The sequence below is a fragment of the Girardinichthys multiradiatus genome, chromosome 21 (assembly GCF_021462225.1).
Source record: "Girardinichthys multiradiatus isolate DD_20200921_A chromosome 21, DD_fGirMul_XY1, whole genome shotgun sequence".
Lineage (NCBI taxonomy): Eukaryota > Metazoa > Chordata > Actinopteri > Cyprinodontiformes > Goodeidae > Girardinichthys > Girardinichthys multiradiatus.
In genome coordinates this window covers 20,100,596-20,125,766 of record NC_061813.1, presented here as the reverse complement: position 1 = coordinate 20,125,766, position 25,171 = coordinate 20,100,596, and the positions used below count along the sequence as shown (strand labels likewise).

The 25,171-nt window shown below is 39.5% G+C and overlaps 1 protein-coding gene across 3 annotated transcripts in view; it reads left to right on the top strand.

Moving 5' to 3' along the window:
* myripb (myosin VIIA and Rab interacting protein b) overlaps positions 1-25,171 on the top strand; it is a 163,639-nt gene that overhangs the window by 108,849 nt on the left and 29,619 nt on the right. For 2 of the 3 annotated variants that reach the window (XM_047348954.1, XM_047348955.1), the window contains exon 4: positions 19,273-19,409. In XM_047348954.1, the coding sequence (XP_047204910.1) occupies positions 19,273-19,409 (137 nt within the window). Of the gene's footprint in view, positions 1-17,315; positions 17,408-19,272; positions 19,410-25,171 lie in introns of those variants that run through there. The other variant, XM_047348956.1, reaches the window with a different exon arrangement.

Genomic DNA, 25,171 nt, shown 5'->3' with positions numbered 1-25,171 from the left:
TCTACCCCCGCTGTTTCCCAGTGTTGAATCTGACATCCTGGTCCCCTCTGTTCAGCATTATGTTTCCAGGTGTCGTAGGATCTGGGTGCGTAGGAGGGTCCTCCTACGCACCCTGGAACAAAATAAGAGGTTCGCTAACCGTCACCGTTCTGCTGCACCTGTCTACCGCATCAATCAGAGAGTCTGGCTTTCCACCAGGAATATTAAATTAAAAGATACTTCTAGAAAGTTGGCCCCCCGTTTCATTGGCCCTTTTCTCATCGAGAGGATCATCAACCCATCTGCGGTGAGACTCAAACTACCCATCTTCCATGCACATTCACCCTACTTTCCATGTTTCCCAGATCAAGCCAGTCTCGGAAAGCCCCCTGAGACCTCCCACCAAGCCCCCTCCTCCTGCTCGACTCATTGATGACCACCCTGCATATACGGTCAATCGTATTTTGGATGTTCGGCGTAGGGGGCATGGTTTTCAATATCTTGTGGATTGGGCAGGATATAGACCTGAAGAGAGAACCTGGGTTCCCCGTTCTCACATCCTGGACACTGCTGTCATCACGTCCTTTTACAAACGCCATCCTGAAAAGCGTTCTGGATTGCCTGGAGGCAATCGTTGAGGGGAGGGTACTGTAGGATCTCTGCTCCTCCCCTTCTGGTTGGTTCTGGCAGCTCATTGTCTGCAGCTGCAACGCATTCTCCTAATGAGCTCATGGACTTCTTAAGGTAGCTGCTGATACAGACCTTTGCTGGAACATAACCTCAATTATGTGGACTCCTGTATGTCTGCCTATCCGTCTGCCTGCCTGTCTGCCTGTCGACCTGCCTATCTGCCTACCTGCCTGCCAACATCTGGTAATACTCTCTCCTAAGGACTGCACTGTAAATATTCTCATCACCAGTACTCTCTTTCTCTCTCCTTGGATTCCTGGGTTTACCTCCTCCTCCTCTGGCTTCTGGACAACTCCAACTCAAGATTCCTTAAACAAAGTCTACAGTAGAAATAAACCTCATTTACCGTCTTATCCTGTGTGCTGAGTCTGTTTCATCCTCTGGTTTTGTTCTAATTTGACTATCTAAGCAATTCATGATAAAAGTAATGTTAATAAAGATCTTCAACCATTCTGCAAAACATTTGCAGATATTCTCATTTTTCTTTTGCCAAATGTGATGGTGTATTTACAGCGCGGTGGAAGTTTTTTGCCCCCTTAAAGGTTTACTTCTATTACTTTCTGCTTTGTTGAACTACATTTTTGGGGTATGGCTTCACTAGCCAAAGCCAAGCCTGATTACTGACTGACCAATAGAATAAAGACTAAATACAACTTGTCTTGAACTTGAAGTAGGGTAAATGATCTCAGACCAAAAAATCAAGCCTTGATATAAAGAAGTTCAAGAGCAGATGAGAAAGTCACTGATAACAATTTGTGTGGAAAGCATTACACCTGTCACTTTTGGTCTGCTATGAACGAATCAAAGCTTGTTTCCCCCATTGGTCTGGGCCTTTTGTGCAGTTGTGAATACACTCAAGCGAACTGTGGTCCGGACCCAACAAATGGGCCGAGAGCCACTTTTTGAGGTGGTCTCGGTCCGCTTCCAAATATATTCTGACGTGGTTTGTTTCCACCCTCGATCTGACCTCACTACAGGAAACATGCACCTTTTTGGACATATTGAGCCACTGTAGCAAATTTTGTAAATAGTGAGTGCACTGAAGTCATACCTGATCCATCGGCTTTTGCTTAGCAATGCTGTTGCCAGCCTGCTGTGGGTCAGGGCATGCAGAGCACGTTGTCTCCTTCAGCTTGCAGCGTTCGCCGATGCCGTTCCAAAATTCGAAATAGAACATCACGAAACCTGTGTGAGCTGCTGTTGACACTCACAGAGATTTTGCAGCTATAACTGCACAAATATGCAGAACAGAAATGCAGCAAGGATTACTTCCATGAGAGTTTTCCTCCATTTCTGGGTCTGTGCTCTATACCACCATAGTCTATTCCTATCCAATGGGACTAGTCTCATATAGTAGATGTATATTTATTAAATGAAGACTTACAAAGCCAAGAAACAGGCATAAGACTGAAGAACCAATGGATAAAGGACCACAGGCAAGCCAAGATGGAAAATTAAAGGCAATGGACAATGAAACAACTGAAGAACCGCATGAGGAGGTAATTTAAATTACTTTAAAGGTGGATAAGTGGCAAGAGAACCACACGTGACTACTCAGTGGGAAGCAGTGCAGCAGGGGAAGGAACCTAAGCAGGAAAGATTCGGGAAAGTGACTGGTTAACATAGAGGAACTGAGCAGGACAAGAGGGGATCTAAAAACCTTTCTCCACTAATACCTACTCAACCTGACTCAGTATGGTTCTACTCAGTTTTTAGGGTTTTTCCTTAGGTACTGGTACTTGGCATTAGCTCTTTTTTTAGTATCTACTCAACCAGGGTCAAATCAAGCTTAAAATTTGATGTCAGAATACTGCGCATCACTGATTAGCTAGGGTGCAGCATCACTGGTTGAGTCAAGAGAGCAACTCCCTTACAAGAATCAAACCTACTATTTTTAAAAACGTCCAACAGCAACTGAGTGTGAGAAATTACAAAATTCTCAGAAGAAGAGTGGAACAAAATTCCTCTACGGCGTTTTAAAATACTCGTTATTTATCGCAAACATCTGACAGCAGATCTTGCTGCAAAGGGTGACACAACCAATGTCCACTAATGTTTCAGGGTTTAACTCAGATATGTATAGAAGAATCAAAATTTAGGTTTAGCAACAGACCAACTCTGTTATGGCACTATATTATAACTGTTAGTGCCAACATCACCCAAATCTGATGCTGGTTTCAAAGGATGGAATCAACTCACTGGATCCATCTAGCTTGCAGTTTAACCAGACCAGACCTGTTTTTACCATGTTTAGCAACCTATTTGTGAACAAAATAACCAAATTTCATCCAGTAACTAGAGGCTGGTTAATGCTTAGATGGTGATAAAACAGCACACATTCATTAATTTTATTCTTTGACTGCAGATCTCTGACATCCAGAACATAAAAGTTTCCACACAATACCGAGCCTTTTCCTTAGGGTCATTGTTGCCTTAAAAGCAGTTTCTCTCCAGGCGTTTATCTGTAGATTTTTTTGCAAAGCCTGCAGAAGGGCAAGAACAGTGTTTGAATATGAATAATGCTAATATCTATTCATATCTTATATATGCATATACTTAAACTCTGTGGTAAAACAGGAAAAAAAGGGAATCAAAACAATTAGTCAGACAGCAGCCGTACAGTAGAACGAGCAGAAACTCAGACAAAACCTATGAGTGCTGGGTTTTTTTCTCTGGTAATTGTTGCATAGCTTCCCTTAATGGGTTGCTGCTTCCAGACGAGGTCAGCCACAGACCTGTGTGGGAAGAAGTTCATTCATCTGTTGTCTAAGTGCTGGGAGCGGGATCTAATCGCTCTCTTTACTGGCCTTTTTCTTCTGCCTGATTTTCCTAAAATGCATCATGCTCAGGAGACAGAAGAATCTGGCTGTAGGGTCACCCACACACACTGCCATAATTACAGTTGGAAGGTAACACATTTGTAAACTGGACACATTCCTACATACTCCAGGCAGACAAAACATTAATTGCAAACTCTAAAACCTCTTTTAGCTTTGACAGAAATCAATCTGAGGTTCTGTTTATTTTATAAACACATAAACATCACACCCTTTAAATCCTAGACAAGCATTCTAGACCTGCACTATGAATTCATCCTGGAAGTGCCTGTGATGCGCTTTTGCCACAAATGCAGAAATTAAAAGAAAACATCATAATATTGAAGAAATTGGGCAGTAATTGATATCATATTTGGGATTAAAGACGCGATAAAAGACAGTTGTGACACAAAATAAGCACATTTCAATGTTAAATTTTGCAAGGCCAAAGTTGCCCGGCAATGACGTCAAAGGGGGAAGTCTCCGGTCATTTGTTGTGTGAGCCAAGTTGCTAAAAGCAGCGTTGATATGGTGAAACGGTGCATTGCTGGTGGTGGCAGCAATACTACGACAGCAGCCGTTAGTCTGCACTACTTTGCTGAAGTAAAGAGGATCAGAGCTGCCTGGATCAGAGCTGGAAAACTGATGAGGGACAAATGGGCTGGTCCCACCAAGCACAGCCTGCTGTGATTGGAGGACTTCTTGGCAAACTGCTTTGAACCCTCTGAATTCACGAAGCCCGGAGGAGCTCCAGGAACCATACGCAGATCACGCAATAAAAGGCAGGGATAAATGTGGTAGCCAGTCCAAAACAACTCATTCTGTGGAAGTTAAACCAGTTAAACTTATTCATTTTTCGTTGTATGCATCCAGATATTTTTATGTGTTTTGTTCTACAGTGGGTGAGTTCACTGAGTGCAGCGTAGCTATATTCGTTGCTTCATTTGGTGCATGTGATATTTAATTGCTCGGTTTATAATACCTTAGTTAACCCAGTAACTGAACTAATTGATCCAATGTTAACAACTGCTATATAAATATATGTGCGCATTTATTGTTGGGTTCAGCCATGGATTACAGTATTTAAAGGCCATGACGTTACTGTTTGGATGAAAACCTTGGGTTTCAACAAACCGACCTCTTTCACACAGGTCCCCAGCAGAGCTGGAAGGAGAGACTATGTCTCTTGCTGGCAAACAGACATAACTCTTCCAACTGGATCCAAGAGTGTCATCAATCACGCGATTATATGCATTAAGTTAAGTAATGATTTGCTGTTCAAGTATCTGACATTCATTCAACCATCTTTGATGAACTTGTTTATATTGTACAAAGCCCATTAGTCTTTCTTATTATTTAATTCTGCTTGGTAGTTTAGTTGGATTGTTTTAGCATGGTGAAGAGTTTGTTGATTGAAATATGTTTGAGTTTGAGTTGACTTATGTTTGTTAATAAATTCTTGTATTTTAAGAAATTGTGTGAATTCATTCTGTGTGTGTAGAGTTTTGCTGTTCAATAATGTCAGAGCTTGGCTCATCCCTTTCAATTTTGTCCTTATACCACCGCCTTATTGGGCTGGTATTTACAGGACAACCCTTAACAGACCGAAATATTATTTAATAAAATATTAAAGTATTAATATTAAATAATATATTCATATCAATAATCACATCATTATTAATATAGCGAGATCTAGTCTGTCTTTAGTGAATTATTTTGCAAATCCAAATGTTGTGCTGGTTTCTTGGTGGTGCGGTATGATTCAGGCATATTGACTCTAGCCGTGCTCCGGCATCCAGCAAAAATATACTCAGGTCGAATTAGATGGCTCTCTCTGATAGTGACTGAAATATATCTAAAGAAACATCAGATTCTACGCTACTGTCTGTGTTGCTGGCCATTGTAGCAGCAGTGAGTTTACATGCTGAGATTCCTCTGTGACGTCATAAACAACTGCAACAAAATCACAAAGGAATAGTCTGTAAATGCCTTTTTATGACCATATATCTCAACAACTGTTCATTTCAGTGGCATGAATTTACTTTTTAAAATATTGTATCAATGTTTTCATTCCACAAAAGTAATTTAATTTATCATGAAAATTCGATGTCACAGGCACTTTATTGTCATGGGTTGTGGTTTTCGGACCAAGATGCAGACAAGAGCTCAGGAGCAGCACGATGAATTAGAAGGCTTTTAATAAACTAAACAGCAAACCCACAGAGCCAGGATCAGAAGAATAAAACATTCAACACAGAAACCAGACATGGAGGCAGGTAGCCAAGAAGAGAATCCACTAACAAGAAAAGGCAAACTGGGGGCTTAAACAGCAGACAGAAATAGGTGCAGGCTCTGGACTAAATGAGGAGAGGCAGTTGAACAGGATCTACTTAAAAACCTGGTGGCTCTGGCTGAGAGAGGAAGAATATAATTAACAGGGGCCGACAACGAGGACCACATGGGGGAGATCTAGCAGAATATTAATACAAAAATGTACATAAAAACTAAAGTAAACCGGAAGATGAAACGTAAAAGAACAACCCGAGAAAGACACCTAACAATACAAACAATACCGAAGAATACAAAATCTAAGAACCTAATAACTGCAAGGAAATGGTCAAAAATCCTTACAAAAGAAAATCAAAACTCAAACACCTACTGATCGTCACACTTGTTAAGGGCAGCCACCAGATGAGGTTGTGCTCTCACATCAAAGGCTGTTACTTTTCACTGACTGCCAGCAAACCTGAAACCTTCCCATTCAGAGCTGCTTTGACCTTTGATGAAACACTGTGCTCCTCTTCTGTTTGAAGGATTCTGTGTTGCAGCTTGCAGGTTTATCACAGAGACACAGATTTGCTCATAAACATCCTATAAGAGTAACTAGTGAAATTGGTTTCTCTCTTACTGTCTTTTCTCTTGATGATTAAATCAAGTTGGTTTTATAGGAGGTGGGCTTGGAAAAGCCTTCTAAACTAGAGCACAGGATGTGGGATCCATAAACATAATAATCTCAATGACCTTTAAATCTCATTGTGTTTGTCTTTTTACTTTTGCCTATATATCCATTCAACCTGAGTCGCTGCCCTCCTTTCTCGTTTCTTCAGTCTCACTGCGACATGTTCTGGTCGGCTGGTTCTGGTTCCTTTTGCTCTCTAATAGGCTGTTAGGTTTGACACCTCAGTGCATTGGGCTCTGGCAGATTCAGTATGCTATTTCCTGTTTGTCCTTTTCTCAAAGTGTCTGCTTATGATGTCTGGAGTTGGAATCAAGTTGATGACTGTTACCCACAGTCTTTCAGCCTCCTCTGCTGACTCCTTGGATCCCACATTAACTGCGGATCTGACATTATGAAACATAAGGGGGTCAATAGTTTACAAAATAGGGTACTTTGTGATTTATGCTTTTACATTTATAAATAGTCGTACTAGAATTGCTTAATGTCAAAATGAACCTTGCATTAAACAGTGTGTTGCAGAAAAACTCTGTCTTGCTTTTTATTTTGTGGTGTCATTACATAAACTCAATATCCTTTTAAAACAGTAAATTTCATTTTCATAAGGTTAAAACGGAAATTTGAACTTGAACATCAAGGTAAAAGAAACTAAACATATTAAATAGCACCTCGGATTCTCCCTCGTTGATATTTGTCTCCTAAAATGAGCTGGTTGATTTTACACGATGAATTTAGCACAATATACACTGTTCTGCACCTTTTTTTACATATTGGTTATTGTTGATTTCAGTTCTTTGTAATTAACTTGTTGAATTGGCTCACTAAATGAAACATCTGCCAAAAGTATTCATACACTTTGATTGTTTCACATTTTGTAAGGTTATAACAAATTTTAATGGATTTTGAGTGGAGTTTTATGTGACAGACCAACATAAGGAAGTGCATAATGAAGCAGAATTAAGAGATACATGGTTTTCTTTAATTTATAAAAATCTAAAAAGGGTGACATTTATTTGTAGTCAGTTTACTTGAGTCAATATTCCACTGAGTTGAACATACTTTCATTACAATTTTAGATTTTTTTTAGGCTCACTTTTCTCAGCAAAATGAAACATGAAGATTTTGAATTTGAACTTCAACATTTTCAAGTCTTTCCAGAAATTCTCAATTGGATTTAGTTTTGGACTTTAACTGGACCATATTAACAGATGAATACGTTTTGATCTAAATCATCATAGCATGTCATCATAGCTTTCATGATATGTAATAATGTAATAATGTTATTTTATTGACTAAAGATTAACCTCTGGCACCGTCTCAAGTATTTTGCATTCACTAGCAACCTTCCCTGTCCATGGTGTAGAAAAGCATTCATATAGCATCATTCTACCATCACCGTGTTTGTACAGGTGCACTATTTTTACTTTTATCATGCCATTAGTGGCCTTTATTGACCAGCATGTAGATAGGAAAGGGCTCAGAAAGAGAAGAGACCCGCAGCAATCACCCAGGGTGGGAGCGTGGGGAATTGTTCTATTTAAACATTATGGAGAGCCCAATCGACCTGCTCCAACATTCAAATTAGGTGAATTCTGAAGGCAACTGGTTGAATTTTACTTTATTTAGGGGTATTAAAATAGGGGGGTTAATACAAATGTGCACAACAAATGTCGTGCAAATTTTAAAAACCAAGTGTTCTTTTCCTTCTGCTTTACCAATATTATTGTTTGGTATTGGGCTGTCACAAATTTTCAAAAGGACATTGAAGTTTGATCATCCATCGATGATTGATGTTTCCCTGGAGTTTAAATATCACATGACACAAAGGCAAATTTCTCTTAGCCATGCTACAATATGGTAAACACAGGAGAACATGCCACCCAAGTAAAGCAGATGACTGTTGGTCTTTATAAATCTGGAAATGGTTACAAGAAAATACATGCTTTCCTAAGAATGCGCATATTTATAATCAGAGCAAAAATGTAAAGGTTTGAAACAAACCTGTGACAGAGAATGACAATGAGCTACTGGTTATCCCACCACCACATACACTGAGGAGATTGGTAAAAGTTGCAACATTTCCAGAACTCAGTTAAATTGAGAGTTGTACCATTTTTATAGGTGACACTTTATGACCCTGCAATTAAAAACACATTTTTGGGTCTGTATAGACATTTTTACAGTATCAGGGGTGCTGAAGGAGTGATAATTATTAAAAATTGTTACAAATGCCATTTTTAATAATATACCTCTCAGAAACATAGTTGCTTAGCAAAAGAAAGAAATGTAATGGCCAAATCATATAATCACAGACAACTGTTTTTATTCTGCCCTCCCTGAATGTGTTTGCACAGTTTAGCTGATGAAAAGATATTTCAGTGAAAGAAAAAAAGCTTGCTTACTACAATCTGAATTAATTGAAAAAACACAAAGAAATAGCAAAACAAACAACATGGATAAAAGATATACGTCCGTATATTGTTGTATACCTACCACCACATAGCTAGCAAGTTTAAAGTATGATGCTGCAAACGTTTAGCACCAACAATGCCACCATAATTTTTACTTCTATGGAAGTCATAGCTCCCACAGTAATAAATTTATGCAAAAATAATATGTACGAAGTCAAGACCCTATGCTTTGAGGGAATGCCTCTTCTTTTTCGTAACTGCCACATTCTAACTTCAGCCCAGTAACTAAACTTCTATGGCAGCCCCTGTATGTCAAATATTGCTTCACATCCACCACTGGTACAGAATTTGAACTCTTGCTGAACTGCAGTGGTCAAGGTGATCTGAATTTATGTCATGCTCAAAAGAGTGTACACTGTAAATTTGACATGCAGGTTTATGCTTGGCCCTCATCTATGATGAGACTGGAGTAGTAGCATTCGTTCACTGAGCCAAAATGTTTTGGAAAAATGAAAGATAGGATGTTTACAAAAACGGTTTAAAAACTAGTTGCTTTTAGCTTAGAGTTTTTCACAGTAAAGTTTGTGTTTTCCTTGCTTTGATGTTTTCTGCTTTGACTCCTGAGGTTTTCCTGCAATAATTCTGATATTTTTGAGGATTTTTATCAAGTTAAGACAATTGTTCTCAGACATCTGACTGTACAGGTGTTAATCCACTTCAGTGCCAATAAACAAAGGGGTTGCTGTAACCCATTGTATTGGAGCTGTGAACTTTACATGAGGTGGACACTCTAAGTGGGTACCTCAGTGTAATAGCTGAAATTACATAATGCAACACATTGGCATCTCATTCTGGTAGAGCCAGTAATTGCAAGAGTTAAACTAATCTAAAAAGACTTTTGAAAATTCTGTAACAGTGTTGTTCTGCGCATTGAACTATCTACGAGATATTGTGTATAAATGAACAAAACGAATCTCTGTTCTTGCCTTAAGTGAGTATGCTTAGTACTGGTGGTGTACTGGGAAGAAAACCTTCTAAAACCACAGCCGTTTTAAGGCAGACACTTTGCACTAAAGTGTGATTCACAATGCTCCTTCTTTCCAGTGTTCTGAGACCAGTCTGTCCCAGTATAACTCATTTACAATCTTCTGTGTTGTGCCATTTATCTGCACTACAGTGGATGATGAAGACCTGCAGAGCTGGGTGATAAAGAATGGGACAGACATCAAGAATACAGACCGAGGGAAAGAGAGAGAGAAAGTAATGGATGACAGCTTTGGGTCTTTAAAGAAAGAGCTATAGGAGGAGGAGGAGGCAGAATAAATGGCTTGGCCGATGCCTGGCGCTATGCTCTCCCTTAATCTAGACTTTTTAGGAGGATGGCTTCGTAAACAGAGAAAAATTGGTTTCTGTAAACTTTCAACTGCCATCCATGAGAAATACTTTAATATATTGTCAAGGTTTAAACTGCTTGGAAAACCTGCTGCTGTTTTGAGCAATGGTATATTGCTCCTTAGTGCCCAGCTGCTCTTCAAAGGAGAGTCTGCCAATACCATACAGTGAAATACAAACAGATGCTTTGTGGTTTCTGAAGACCCTTTATATATGGTCAGACACTGTAAATATACAATTACGTCTGTGTTTTGGATTACTGATCTTCTTAATAAAGACTAAGCACCTTGTAGCTTTTTTGTTGAAGGTATAACCATTTTTCATTCATTCCGGTTTGGCTTTTTATAACGTATACAACAAGCCAAAGTTAATTGTTTAAAATTAATTTAAAGTAAGAAATATGTCCAAAATTATGAATGCTGGAATTAGAAAAAAAAAAAGCAATAAAAGGGTAAATTCGGATATATTTACTATGTTTAAGTTTAGGTTTTTATGTGTTTTTAGACGTTTACCAGAGGTCTAAGGCCCTGTTTACACAACGATCCATTAAAACTGGATTTTTATTCTGTTTCTGTTAACTCGTCTACATGACATTTTACTTACAATCTCAGTTCACACGGCAACAGTAGAGATGTGAAACTTTTGTAATTCCCCCGCCACACCAGTAGATGGGGGTATGTTCTTTGAAAATCAACAACATGCGCAAACACTTCCTGTTTACAGGACACGTCGATGGAGATGGGGACGTTTTCAAACCATTAAACTCTGAAACCCATTAAACTCAAATTCTTCCATTTTTAGAGAAAACGTGCACCGTTGTCATGTGAACGAACAGTAGAAACACAACTAAACTTTTCCATTTTCACCAGAAAATGTTGTCATGTAAACAGGGCCTAAATGAGGACCATTTTAGCCGTAATTGACAAGAAGTACAAAAAAAGAGTAGAAGAAAAGAGTAAAACTCCAGATCTCTTGATTTACACAACACAAACACAGTCTTTACTAGTTGAGCTACACATCAGCTTAATGGGTAGATGAATCAATTAATACTTTTCTTACTGGCTTTTTAAATGTTTATTGAAGTTTTTAAATGTTTACTTTCTTTTATCTGCCAGAATGAATGTTGATCAGAAAGGCAATGACGGTTCATCAATAATCCAGCTTCTCATTGGAAAGGTCATGTTCAGGATTGCTATTGCTACTCTCATTGTGGTGATATGGTAAGATGGTTGTGTGCAACGAGCACCCTAGCGGTAGTTTGTTTCTCCCGCTATTGCCTGAATGATGGAAAATAATAACCCCCACTCGTATTATTTGATTGGCATGTTCTCTTATTGTTCCTGCTTTGTCTTGTTATATTTATACCCAATAGATGACATGAATAAATAACTAAAGGTTCCCAGACACTCCAATGAACTGGAAAAAGGTAAAGCAAAATAGTTTTAAAATCCTTCGGTTACATTTATTTGTACAAGAATTCCTAAAGTTTCTTATTATTTTGCATGCTTAACATTTACGCTGTTACAATACCTTTACTGTTTTTAATTAATGTTTTAATTAATTAACAATAGATAGATAGATAGATAGACAGACAGACAGACAGACAGACAGACAGACAGACAGACAGACAGACAGACAGACAGACAGACAGACAGGCAGGCAGGCAGGCAGGCAGGCAGGCAGGCAGGCAGACAGACAGACAGACAGACAGACAGACAGACAGACAGACAGACAGACAGACAGACAGACAGACAGACAGACAGATAGATAGATAGATAGATAGATAGATAGATAGATAGATAGATAGATAGATAGATAGATAGATAGATAGATAGATAGATAGATAGATAGATAGATAGATAGATAGATAGATAGATAGATAGATAGATAGATAGATAGATAGATAGATAGATAGATAGATAGATAGATAGATAGATAGATAGATAGATAGATAGATAGATAGATAGATAGATAGATAGATAGATAGATAGATAGATAGATAGATAGATAGATAGATAGATAGATAGATAGATAGATAGATAGATAGATAGATAGATAGATAGATAGATAGATAGAATGAGTAACACAGTAAGCCAAAGATTGAAAGACACAGGGGAGGAAGGACATAATGAAGTAAGCAGAGAAGAAGGGACGCAAGGGAAGAATGACAAAATGAACAAGGAACAAAGGACACAAGGAACAAATGAAATGATGAAGCAAGATGCACAAGGGAACTCGGTGAAGAAAGGAGTAGGACATAAGGAAAGAATGATACAATGAAGGAAGGGAGAAAGGAAGGTCACAATGAAGGAAGAAAGGGATTTAGAATGCAACCAAGGAAGGAAATAATAATGGAAGAAAGGACAAAATGAAAGAAGGAAAGACATAATAGAAGGACAAATTGAAGGAAGTAAATGGAAAGAAATGACACAGTGGAGGAAAGACAAAATGAAGAAAGGGAGGTAGGACACAAGGATCAGATCAAATTTTTTATACTTTTGCAGACCACATAGTAACCCAGTATTATAAAAGAATGGTTCATGGTTTTATTCAACAAGCCTTACCACATGTATAATTTCTCACCAAACAATGCAGACTGTATCCCATCATGTATAGAGTCAACTAAGGCTGTTGTGCTTGTTGTGTTCACGGTGATGCCATCAACTGTTTGCTTTACAGTTATAAGTAAACTTAATGGTTCCTCATAGAGATCGTAGCAGTCAGCTGAAATGAAGCGAGGACGTGGAAACAAATTATGAATTCACTCATCGTTCTATTGGAGGTGGGGTGAGTCTCTCTGAAAACGGATGCTCAGATATTGACAAGTATTGTAGTCAGGAAGCGTACATGTCTCCGTCTTTGCTGTCAGTTTATTCTTTTCATCTTTGGTGCTATAAAGACAGCAAATATGTGTTGTCTGTAACAACCCATGAAATATTTCATTCATTAGGACCTTCCAGCACAAGAGCTTTAACCTTCCAAACAGCAACTTTAATGTATGAAGGCAGCTGAAATCAATCTTCTCTTATTTTCTTGTATTATTGTGATCAGTGAGAGACAGAGGAGAAATTTCAGTGCTGATTTTGGTTTGTCTGATTTTTTCTTTTTAGCAACCCCACACCCCCGAACCAATTCATTAAAAAGGCTCAGAAAGTCAATTATGCTAATATTTTCCTTTGCTTCAGGGCTTAGAACTTCAGCAACTTTTCATATACTTTCATATATTTTATTTAGACCTCTGTGAGGTTGGCAAATTGGTTCTCTGAAGTACAGAGGGCCAAAGGATTTTAGATAAGAGGGGAGGGGTGAGGAGTAAGGGGTTGGCTCCACACAGAGCTGAGTGAAGTGATGATGGAAGAAGGGTAAGCCTGGTGTAAGGGGACCATCCACAGGAATCCCTCTTACTTATTCATGCAGCAGCTGAGCACCAGGGAATCTCCTAGCCTCATTACGAAATGAGTATTTGCACCAGCTTATAGAACAGGGGAGCTCTTGCTGGAAAGCTTCCGTTTATCCTCCCTACTCTCCTCCCCTCGTCATCACTATTTTAGATCAGATCACTCAAGGGGAGCCATGTCATGCTTCGTTCACTGAGAAGCTTCTCCAACTGTCCTAAATCCCTCACTTTTTCTGAAAGGCATGCTAAGATTATACAAAGTTTATGTTGCTGCATGGAAGGAATTATATGAAATTTTACTAAACTGATCATTTGTGTCTTTGCTGACACAACTGACAGTCTTTTTATAACAAGTGCCACCTTAGTAAGTATATGTTTTAAAACAGCAGTACAACACGACTTTGACTTTTTCAGTTTCTTGTTTTATGTGTCTTATCCATTTGCATTACATCATTGTTTGAAGGATGGAGTTTAATTAAGCCTTCCATTTTTATTGAGAAGTTAAAACCTCTATGTTTTAATTTGGAAATATTCTCAGAAAGGTCCCCTTGATGAAGGAATAATGAGTAAATGGACTGAACTTATATAGCGCCTTTCCAGTCATACTGACCACTAAAAGCGCTTCACAGTACACATGTCTATGTGCCCCTGGGCAAGGCACTTGCTTCACATTGCCTACCGATCTGCGTATTGGTGTATGAATGTGTGCGCATTAATGAGTGCCCCTGGGGTTGAATGTGGCTCTACTGTAAAGCGCTTTGAGTGGTCAGTATGACTGGAAAGGCGCTATATAAGTTCAGTGCATTTACTCATTATTCCTTCATCAAGGGGACCTTTCTGAGAATATTTCCAACTTAAAAGCCACATTCACCCAGAGGCACTCACTAACGCGCACACATTTGTACACCGATACGCAGATCGGTAGGCAATGGGCAAGTGCCTTGCCCAGGGGCACATCGACATGTGGCAGGAGGAAGCTGGAATCTAACCCACAACCCTCGGTTTGCAAGGCAACCACTCTCCTCACTGAGACACAGTGGCCTCGGTAGGACAATTGAGGGTTTCTCACCAGCTCAAACCTTTGAAATCCAATATAAAACTTAACCATAACTGCAGTAAGAAAAAAAACTGTTTAATTACGTTACTGAATATTTGAATCTCAAATCTTTCACATATACATAATGATATAACCTCCTTTAGTGAAAGTATGAAATTTGGAGAAATATTACTAGCTTGTAGTGCTAATAGCAGTTTGTCTAATCCCTGAGTGTATCAATTAGGAAGACTGGAATCCAAGTAGTGGTAAAACTGAAACTGGAACATTTAGCTTGATGTCCTTTCAAAATCCAAGCTCCAACTTTAGAGATAAATAGAAACCAGTATTAGCCAGCTGCACATGTTCTTGGTTCTATGTCGTCCAATTTGAACTGGGAGTTCTTGCAATTTTCTTCACTATACCTATCTTTTAAAAGTTTCTGATAATGCAAAGGTCATTGTGCTTGAAACAGGTCATCTTTTTAACTTTCTATGCTTAGTAGCTCCAAAGTCCATCATGTTTAATGTGTATGTATTTATCTTTCAAATAATTGATGCCATAATGTCTTCTCAGTACCACTAAAGCCAGCACATGTACCAAAAGTTGGTACACATACCACAGTTTGAGAACCATAGAACCTAGTGTTCCAGCGATTAACATAACATTAGCCTCATAGCATAATTGCCTAAGTCATATGACTTAGGCAATTATGCAATGAACCTGCACAGAACACCTTTGTGACTAGACAGAGCAGAGACAGTAAAGCAGGCGTCCTCCAACACCAGTGTTTGACCTCACAAATGCACTTCTGGAAGAATGGTCAAAATTCAAATAAAAACACTCCTGAACATGGTAGAAAGTCTTCTCAGAAGAGTTTAGCCAAGGGTGGCCCAATGTCCTATTATAGTCCTTGTATTTACATTTGGCATTCTTGAAAGTTCATATACGTGTATAGACATGTGACCTAATACTTTAAACAATACTTTTTACAATATAGTGTATCTTGGTTGTACAAGAAAAAACATGTAATGCATACTGTCAGTCAGTCATTTTGTACTGCTTATTCCATAGTGAGTCATGGGGGAGCTGGTGCCTATCTCCAGCAGTCTGTGGGCAAGAGGCAGGGTAACACCCTGGACAGATCACCAGTCCATTGCAGGGCAACACACAAACAACCATGCACACACTCATTCATACACCTAAGGGCAATTCAGAGTTACCAATTAACCTAGCAGCCATGTCTTTGGACTGTGGGAGGAAGCCAGAGTACCCGGTGAGAACCCACGCATGCACAGGGAGAACATGCAAACTCCATGCAGAAAGACCCCAGGCTGGGTATTGAACCCAGGACCTTCTTGCCGCAAGGCAACAGTGCTACCAACTGCGCCACCGTGCAGCCCCATGTAATGCATACTGCATATTCAAAATGTTCACAGTTACCTTAGCTCCAAAAGGAACTGGTGAAGTTCCTCTATGATGCATGAGTCTCCATTTCTTCACTGCCTCTCAGCTCAGGGTACCTTATGATGCATCAGCTCATTTCAGACTGAAGGTGAAACCTATTTGTATCTGTGCCTCATGTGATCCCTGGGCCTTCTTCCTCTGATCCAGACACAGATCTGAGAGAGCTAGTTTTTTTTTAGTTGGTTTGACTGGAGCTTGCTGCAACTATTAAAATGACAAGGCTGACCCGTGGCATGAAATTAAGGAGCTGAGGCCCATTGAGCAGCCCAGCTGATAATAAATCCAGGGGAGGAAAAGGTGGAGGGAGAATGGATGAACGTGGCAGCTCAGTCAGCCTCAGGGGCACTGAGGATGCCTTTATTAGCATGGCTGTTTTCTTCGCTTCTGCTCATCAACCAAAGTGAAACATCAATATCTACACTTCATCTGAAGACAACGATGTACTGGATATTTGTGCTGTTAAGCATATCATTCCTTTGTTTTATTCGTTTAAACTGTAGGCAAGTACAAGAAGATTTTGTTGTGCACGTTTGTAACGGCATACTTTTAATTTAAGCACAAAATACGCATCAAACAAAAGGAAACACAAACAAACTAAAAATGACTGAATTTATATAGCACATTTCTAGTCATACTGAACACTCAAAGCTTGTTTACTTAGAACCACCTTTATTGATACACATATCTGTAGGCAATTTGAAATTAAGTGCCTTGCCCAGGGGCACATCGTCATGTGGTTGGTGGAGGCTGGAACTGAGCTGGAATTGTGCCCACAGTTTTCCAACTGCAAGGCCACTACTTTACCCACCAAGGTGTAGTTTTCCACTTGGTTTTGTATTAACTTCAAGCATGACCAGTCTTAAAGAAGATAACCCATGGCTAAAGTCCAGCAGTCTGTTCTGTCTTCAGTACGACTCCTCCAGTATGTGCTGATGGTGAAAACTGACGAGCATCTAATGATTCACCGCACTCCCAGTGTATTCACGCCTTAAATCCCACAGCCGACTGGTCACACAGACTGTCTGTCATCACTACCTCGCACCCTCGAGCTGCAGTGCTGGCTAACCCTTTCATAAATCAGCCTTCACAGTACAGTCACAAGCTTGCTTTATGACTCAGAGGTGTAACCCCGTCCCACCTCGGTCAATTCAGATGGCAAACAGAGACGGCGAGGAAGCATCTGTCCTGCCTTGAACTGTTTTGTGATTGGGGTCGCTGGTTCCCACCTTAAGTTTGGAATGAATTTTATGCATCAGTAATTCACAGGTAGGCATGTGTGGGAATGACATTACACTGTATATTAACTTAAGCAAAGATACAATAGTTTTACTGTATCACAGTGTTCACACAACAATTTCAAATGAAAATGTATGTCTACTTGTCTACGTTTTGGTTTTAAACAGAAAAACAAACGTATAAGAAAAATATTATAACATATTAATTATAGGTATAAAAGTGTTATCTATACCAGATATTTCTTATATTGACTTTGATACATAAACTTTAAGGAATAGACACCTGCTGAATTTAGTAGTAGTTTAAGGTTAAACCTTTTTGCTGCTTCACTTTGCATATAGTCACAATGGGAGTATAATGAGCTGATATCAGTTGATAAATTAGTTGGGTTATCTGCTCAGGTAGATCAGTCAGTTTCAACAGTGATACCTGTAACTTGCCAGCTGTATTTATAAACAGTGTTGCATTTACCAGAGTGAGTGTTGGCACTCCTTTCACTTATCTACCATAACTGTCCACGTTCTTCGTATATTCAATAAATTTTAATATTATTGAAAAGTTTATTTATTTCAGTAACTCTGTTCACTAAGTGACTCATTATATACATTAACTACTCACAGACTGACATTTTACACTAGAATATTACATCAGACTAATAAAAAAAAACATTTTTAATACAGAAATATGAGCTTAATGAAAAGTATGTCTGATACCTGTTTAAAGGTTGTAATCTTCAAATGTTAATTTTATTCTGACAAATAAGTCTTATTGGAATATATTTGGATGTATAGTGAATATGACTGTACATCCAAACATCCAAATGTGTCTTTCCTGTAAACTAAATAAAAAGCCTTCTTTCCACCAGCGAATACTCTATGCTTCCCACAGCTGGAAATAACAGCCACTCTGGTACTTTTAGCACCTCATTAAAAGGTCTGGATTTCTTTTAGCAGTTTTAAAAAGGTAATTATATGTAGAACCTTGCTAACTTCATACCAATAACTAACCCATGTCTTTTCATAGGTGAGAGTTACTTGGCTAGAAAAAAAACTGTCGCCTGCAAATGGTCAGGCATTGGACTGACAGTGAAAACGCAGCCAAAGCTGAAACAAATAAAAACTAAGGAGAAAACCAGAAGAACTAACTCACAAGAACCACAAGTGAGGTTTGATTTGGGTCTTGCAAACCGAACTGAAATTTGAATGTTGTGAAGCTGAGCAGCAGAATGTGCACGCTGGGTATTTGTTTTGTTTCCTTCAACAGTTTATCTGCTTCGGTTTTGGACTCATTATTAGTGTGGCAGCAGCTGAAAAAGCCAAATAAGAGCAGAAGGGGCTGTGAGATTTAACACAAAGTTGGCAGAGTTTCCCGCAATCCAGTGCAGCACTAGTGGAGAAAAGGGAGCGCTTTTCTCTGAGCTTTTCCCTAAACCGTCTCTGTTATGGATCTATTATTTCTTATGTAATGATGCGCTCTGTGCCAGGGTCTGTCGGGCTGGCATTGAAGCACCCACTGGCCTTTTTCTTCTAACGATGGAAGGAAAGGCTAGAAAAAAAGAATTCAGTGTCAAATCTGAAAGCCCAAACATTCACCACAGTCAGGCACAATAGTCTTATAAACCTTGTAGGGTGTAAGAGAGACATCAGTGGGTCCTTTTAAAAGCCAGTTTAATTGCTTTAAAAATGTAATAGCAGACTTTTTAATAGAACATGTAACAGCCCTCACACTTTATTTGGAACAAAGAAATGCTTCATTATTTTCTATGGGGGATTAATTAATCACTCTCAAAGCACTCAACTGCATAAATGTCATGTTTGTGACTAAAACATGAGCAGCTAAAATAAAACAGGCTCTTTTTGACCCAACATTGTGTCTTCTTCCTCTCTCATCTGCAGGATATTTAGGACGCAGTCACTCGAATGGTATTACGACAACGTGAAGAGCCGCTTCAAGAGGTTCGGCAGTGCGAAGGTACTGAAGACTCTGTACAGAAAACACATCATCGAGAGAGGAGCGTTCTCTGATCTCCCAGGTAACTTTAGCGTGTGTCTTTCCTTTAATTGGCCGTGCATGATCTACATCAAGTCGCTGGCCTGCTGCCACATTTGTTATGGTTGGTTGAAAGTGAGCTCTCCGGTTTGGCCGGAGACATGTCAGACCTCAGAACTCGGTTTTAGTTTGATCCACAGATAGGCTTATTATTCAGCTTTGGTAAATGATCACTCATTATTTTATCCACACATTTTGCCCTCTCACTGAATGATTAGCTAGTTACCTAATTGTTTCCTGTCTGACAGGCTGAAATAAAAATGTTTTTTCTTACAGACTCACATCTCTAAGATTAGATTTACACTGCTTGGAAAAATATCATTTTTTTTCATCTGTTGTTCAATTTCTTGAGATTGGGACATGATGAGATGCTTTTTGCGATAGTTTAGCCCACTTCATGTTGTCATACAGGTTCTATTTCAGTGAGCTCTTGATTCTACAGGTGTGTAAGAAATTAAACCTGGATGTGGCGAGTGAAACTGATTACCTGGTCACCTTTCTCTGATATGGAAAATGATTTAATCCGAAATATTTAGGTGTGACAAAAAAAAAAAAACATTCCCCTTTACCTTATTAAATCTTTTGAAAATATCAGCTGCAATTCATGTGCATTGGAGTCAATAATGGTGACAAACTGGATGAGCTTCTTCTGTAGAACTGTTCTCCCAGGTAATCCTGCTCAGGGCAGCAGCAGGGGTGGCGGCCGAGTGGGCTTCTGTTTTTACCATACTCCCACTGAACTCCGTTTTGACCCAGTTGCATCACGATCGGCCTCCATCTGCGTTTGACAAAGAGGCATTATTTCATATCCTGATACAGGGGATTGCAGGGATGAAGAGAGGACAGACGGGATGATTCGGGTCAGGCATAAGGCGCAAGTGGATGAGCTTGAGATGAAGGGATGTTTGGGAATACATCATCATGGCCACAAATGACGTTTACTTTGTCTGGGATTTATGAAGAGATTTGAACAATGAATAATATGTGATGAAATGAAAACTATTCAAAAGAAATTACATTTTTTCAAAATCCTTTTGATGTTGGAGCTCACTTACAAAATAAACAGCCTACAATTTAAAAGTACCCCTTCCTAAATATAGCTTTTCTTCTTCAAATTTTTACCAAACATGTTGTAATCACCAGGTATCTTAAATTGCATTAAGAATTAAATAAATTTTTTAAATTTGGAAAATTAAACTTTAAATCATTTAAGTGTCTAAAATATTCTGTCTAAGTGGTGTTATACCTATTTTTTATACGTTAGTCACAAAATTGGCTGTTAGGATGTTGAAAATCAATGTGAGTGGCCACATCGGCCATATTTACACTCATGTTTACCATTATAAAACAGATTTTGATCTTTTCCACATTGGGGTGGTCTTCTAAGCTTTTCAGCCTTTTTTCGGATTTAAATCTAGACCAAATGTGTCCCCTTCTAAACCTCCAGTTTGCAGTTTTCCTCTCCATTTATGTTCATGCCTACCTTCTTTTCTTCCATCATCTGGGGGGGATTATGGGACTCAACTGATGGTCTCGCTTCATGCACCAGCCAACGGACTTTACTACGCTCCGTTCCTCCATTAAATGACAGACTGATTCCCTGTATGGTTGAAGCATACTGTGACGTGTTTGCATGTGCCCTGTAAGCTGCTTGTATCTTCCTATTTCAGCATGCGTGACTTTCACAAGAGAGGCCAAGGAAAGATCCTTAAGATTTACATTAGGTATTCATGTTTGTGTTTTTTTTTTTTTTTCCTTCAGTATACCTTGTGGTGTTCAATATGAAAAAACATGCAGCTAAGACAGACAACTGTCCAATTTTTATCTCTTCTTAAGGCTAATGTCATTTAAAACTAAATTTCTGGGAAATAATGGGACATTTTAAGCATTTTACTAAGTGTTTGACAATGACAAATTTGCAAGGTTCTGCAAAATTATCAATACTCCTTGAATTTTTCCACATCTGGTCACACTTTAAACATAAACATCATTTATATTATTGGAAATGCATTTGATAGACCAACACACCGTAGTACAGCAAGGAGTTTGTGTTTAGCCCTCCTTAGCCAATACTATACTATATAGAACCACCTTTCACTGCAATTACAGATGCAAGCCCTTTGGTGTGTGTCTCTACCAGATTTGTAGATCTAGAAACAGAATGTTTGCCCATTCTTCTTTGCCAAATATGTTTAGCTCAGCCAGATTGGATGGAGAGTATCTGTGATCATCATCTCTCAGGTCTTGCCACATATCTCTAATGGTCTTAACCATCTTTTCTAACGCATGAATTTACCTTGTTCTAAACCATTACTTTGTAGTTCTGGATATGTTTTGAGGTTATTGTCCTTCTGCAAGATGAACCTTCACCCCATTCTTGTTATGATTTGTGGGTGTTTTTGGGTTTTGTTGGTCTTATTTCACAGTTGAAGTTCTGAATCATGTTTCGGTTTATTATTTTTCTGGTCATGTTTTAGTCTTGTTCATGTTTTGTTAAGTGTGGTTTTTGGATTTGGTTATGCTTTAGTTTCATGTTTTTCTAGTTTCTGTTGTATTCAAGAGTCTCTGTTTTGCTCCAGTCACGTTTTGTTCTCTCCTGTTTGTTAATTAACTTTATTCGGTTCACCTGCTCCAAGCTAATCTGGCTCCTTTCTTCACCTGGTTCACGCTCCATATATACACCTCCGTTCGGTTTATCCCTTGCAGAAACATTTTCTGGGTCATGCTCATGTCTTGTTTTTTGGATCATGCCATGCCTGCTTATCTCGCCTGCCTGTTTATTGTTTTCATTCCTGCCTCCTCCTGTGACTGAGTTTTTGTTTTTTGTTCATTCAATCTTTTCACTTACCGTCATGCTGCCTGCTTGTCTGCATTTCGGGGTCCTACGCTGCACAAGTCCTAACAAGTCTGAAGTCTTTTGCCGCTTCTAACAGGTTTTCTTCAAGAGGTACCCTGTAATTAGCTCCATCTTCGCATTAAATCTGACCAGCTTCCTTGTTCCTGTGGAAAAAAAGTATCCCCACAGCAAGATGCTGCCAGCCTGCTTCATCATAGGGATGTTGCCTTCAGCGTGATTTGCAGTTAGTTTTCCACAAAATATTTCGCATGCTCGTCAAAAAGTTAAATATTGGTTTATATCGACCAGTACCTTCTTCTGCTTGTTTGCTGTGTCCCCTACAAGGCTTGCGGCAAACTGCAAAAGGTCAGATTTGTGGAGTACACGCTAAATAGTTGTGCTCAACAGTTTCTTTTACCTGAGCTGTGGATCTCTGCAGCTCCCCAACTGTTATTATGGGCCTCTTGGCTGCTGAATGTTTTTAACTCTTTCCTTTCCTAGCCTGTCAGTTTAGGTGGATGGGCATGTCTTGGCAAGTTTGTAGTTGTGCCATACTCCTTTCTTCGGATGATGGATTTAATAGTGATCTGTGAGATGTTCAAAGTTTAGGATATTGTTTTATATTCTAATATTGCTTTTACCTTCTCCCTACCACACTGTCTGGTGGGTTCCTTGGTCTTCATGATGCTGTTTGTTCACTAATCGCCTCTGATTAACCTTTGAGGTCACAATTACGCATGAAATGATTTATCTAAACCCCCTGGTGGTGTTGCTGGTGTTGATCTCAGTCAGGTCCAGTTAAAGTCAATTGTCATGACAGGCAGTGAAAGTGATGGGACTGTTTCACATCCATTATTTCTCCAAAGAGATTATCTGATCCCCATGCAGACAGGAGGGGGGACAGCGGTGGGCTGTCTTCTGTGGTCAAATGGAGCAGGGTTTCAGTCTGGCCTGCAACAAAAACCATTCTGTGTTCTGTGTGCATGAGTGAAGGTAGTGGTTGCACAACAGATGTGACACTGAGAGTGGTCAGTTCAGGTGAAGCATTGGAAATTCTATATGAGAAGTTGTAAATAAAGAGGAATTTTTAAAATCATTAGTTTTTCTTTAACCATCCAACAATTCATTGTCTGTTGTTGATCCAAGATCGGGTCGCTGGGGTGACAGGTCCAGGAGGGAAGCTCAACCATCCCTCTCCCCGGCGACACTCAACTCATACTGGGGGTCCCTGTGCATTCCTAGCCAAGATGGGATATACAGGTCCTTCTCAAAATATTAGCATATTGTGATAAAGTTAATTATTTTCCATAATGTCATGATGAAAATTTAACATTCATATATTTTAGATTCATTGCACACTAACTGAAATATTTCAGGTATCTTATTGTCTTAATACGGATGATTTTGGCATACAGCTCATGAAAACCCAAAATTCCTATCTCACAAAATTAGCATATCATTAAAAGGGTCTCTAAATGAGCTATGAACCTAATCATCTGAATCAACGAGTTAACTCTAAACACCTGCAAAAGATTCCTGAGGCCTTTAAAACTCCCAGCCTGGTTCATCACTCAAAACCCCAATCATGGGTAAGACTGCCGACCCGACTGCTGTCCAGAAGGCCACTATTGACACCCTCAAGCAAGAGGGTAAGAAACAGAAAGAAATTTCTGAACGAATAGGCTGTTCCCAGAGTGCTGTATCAAGGCACCTCAGTGGGAAGTCTGTGGGAAGGAAAAAGTGTGGCAGAAAACGCTGCACAACGAGAAGAGGTGACCAGACCCTGAGGAAGATTGTGGAGAAGGGCCGATTTCAGACCTTGGGGGACCTGCGGAAGCAGTGGACTGAGTCTGGAGTAGAAACATCCAGAGCCACCGTGCACAGGCGTGTGCAGGAAATGGGCTACAGGTGCCGCATTCCCCAGGTCAAGCCACTTTTGAACCAGAAACAGTGGCAGAAGTGCCTGACCTGGGCTACAGAGAAGCAGCACTGGACTGTTGCTCAGTGGTCCAAAGTACTTTTTTCGGATGAAAGCAAATTCTGCATGTCATTCGGAAATCAAGGTGCCAGAGTCTGGAGGAAGACTGGGGAGACGGAAATGCCAAAATGCCAGAAGTCCAGTGTCAAGTACCCACAGTCAGTGATGGTCTGGGGTGCCGTGTCAGCTGCTGGTGTTGGTCCACTGTGTTTTATCAAGGGAAGGGTCAATGCAGCTAGCTATCAGGAGATTTTGGAGCACTTCATGCTTCCATCTGCTGAAAACCTTTATGGAGATGAAGATTTCATTTTTCAGCACGACCTGGCACCTGCTCACAGTGCCAAAACCACTGGTAAATGGTTTACTGACCATGATATCACTGTGCTCAATTGGCCTGCCAACTCTCCTGACCTGAACCTCATAGAGAATCTGTGGGATATTGTGAAGAAAACGTTGAGAGACTCAAGACCCAACACTCTGGATGAGCTAAAGGCCGCTATCGAAGCATCCTGGGCCTCCATAAGACCTCAGCAGTGCCACAGGCTGATTGCCTCCATGCCACGCCGCATTGAAGCAGTCATTTCTGCAAAAGGATTCCCGACCAAGTATTGAGTGCATAACTGTACATGATTATTTGAAGGTTGACGTTTTTTGTATTAAAAACACTTTTCTTTTATTGGTCGGATGAAATATGCTAATTTTGTGAGATAGGAATTTTGGGTTTTCATGAGCTGTATGCCAAAATCATCTGTATTAAGACAATGAAAGACCTGAAATATTTCAGTTAGTGTGCAATGAATCTAAAATATATGAATGTTAAATTTTCATCATGACATTATGGAAAATAATGAACTTTATCACAATATGCTAATATTTTGAGAAGGACCTGTATAGTTCCCCCTGCAACCTCCGAGTCTTTTCAAGGGTCTCA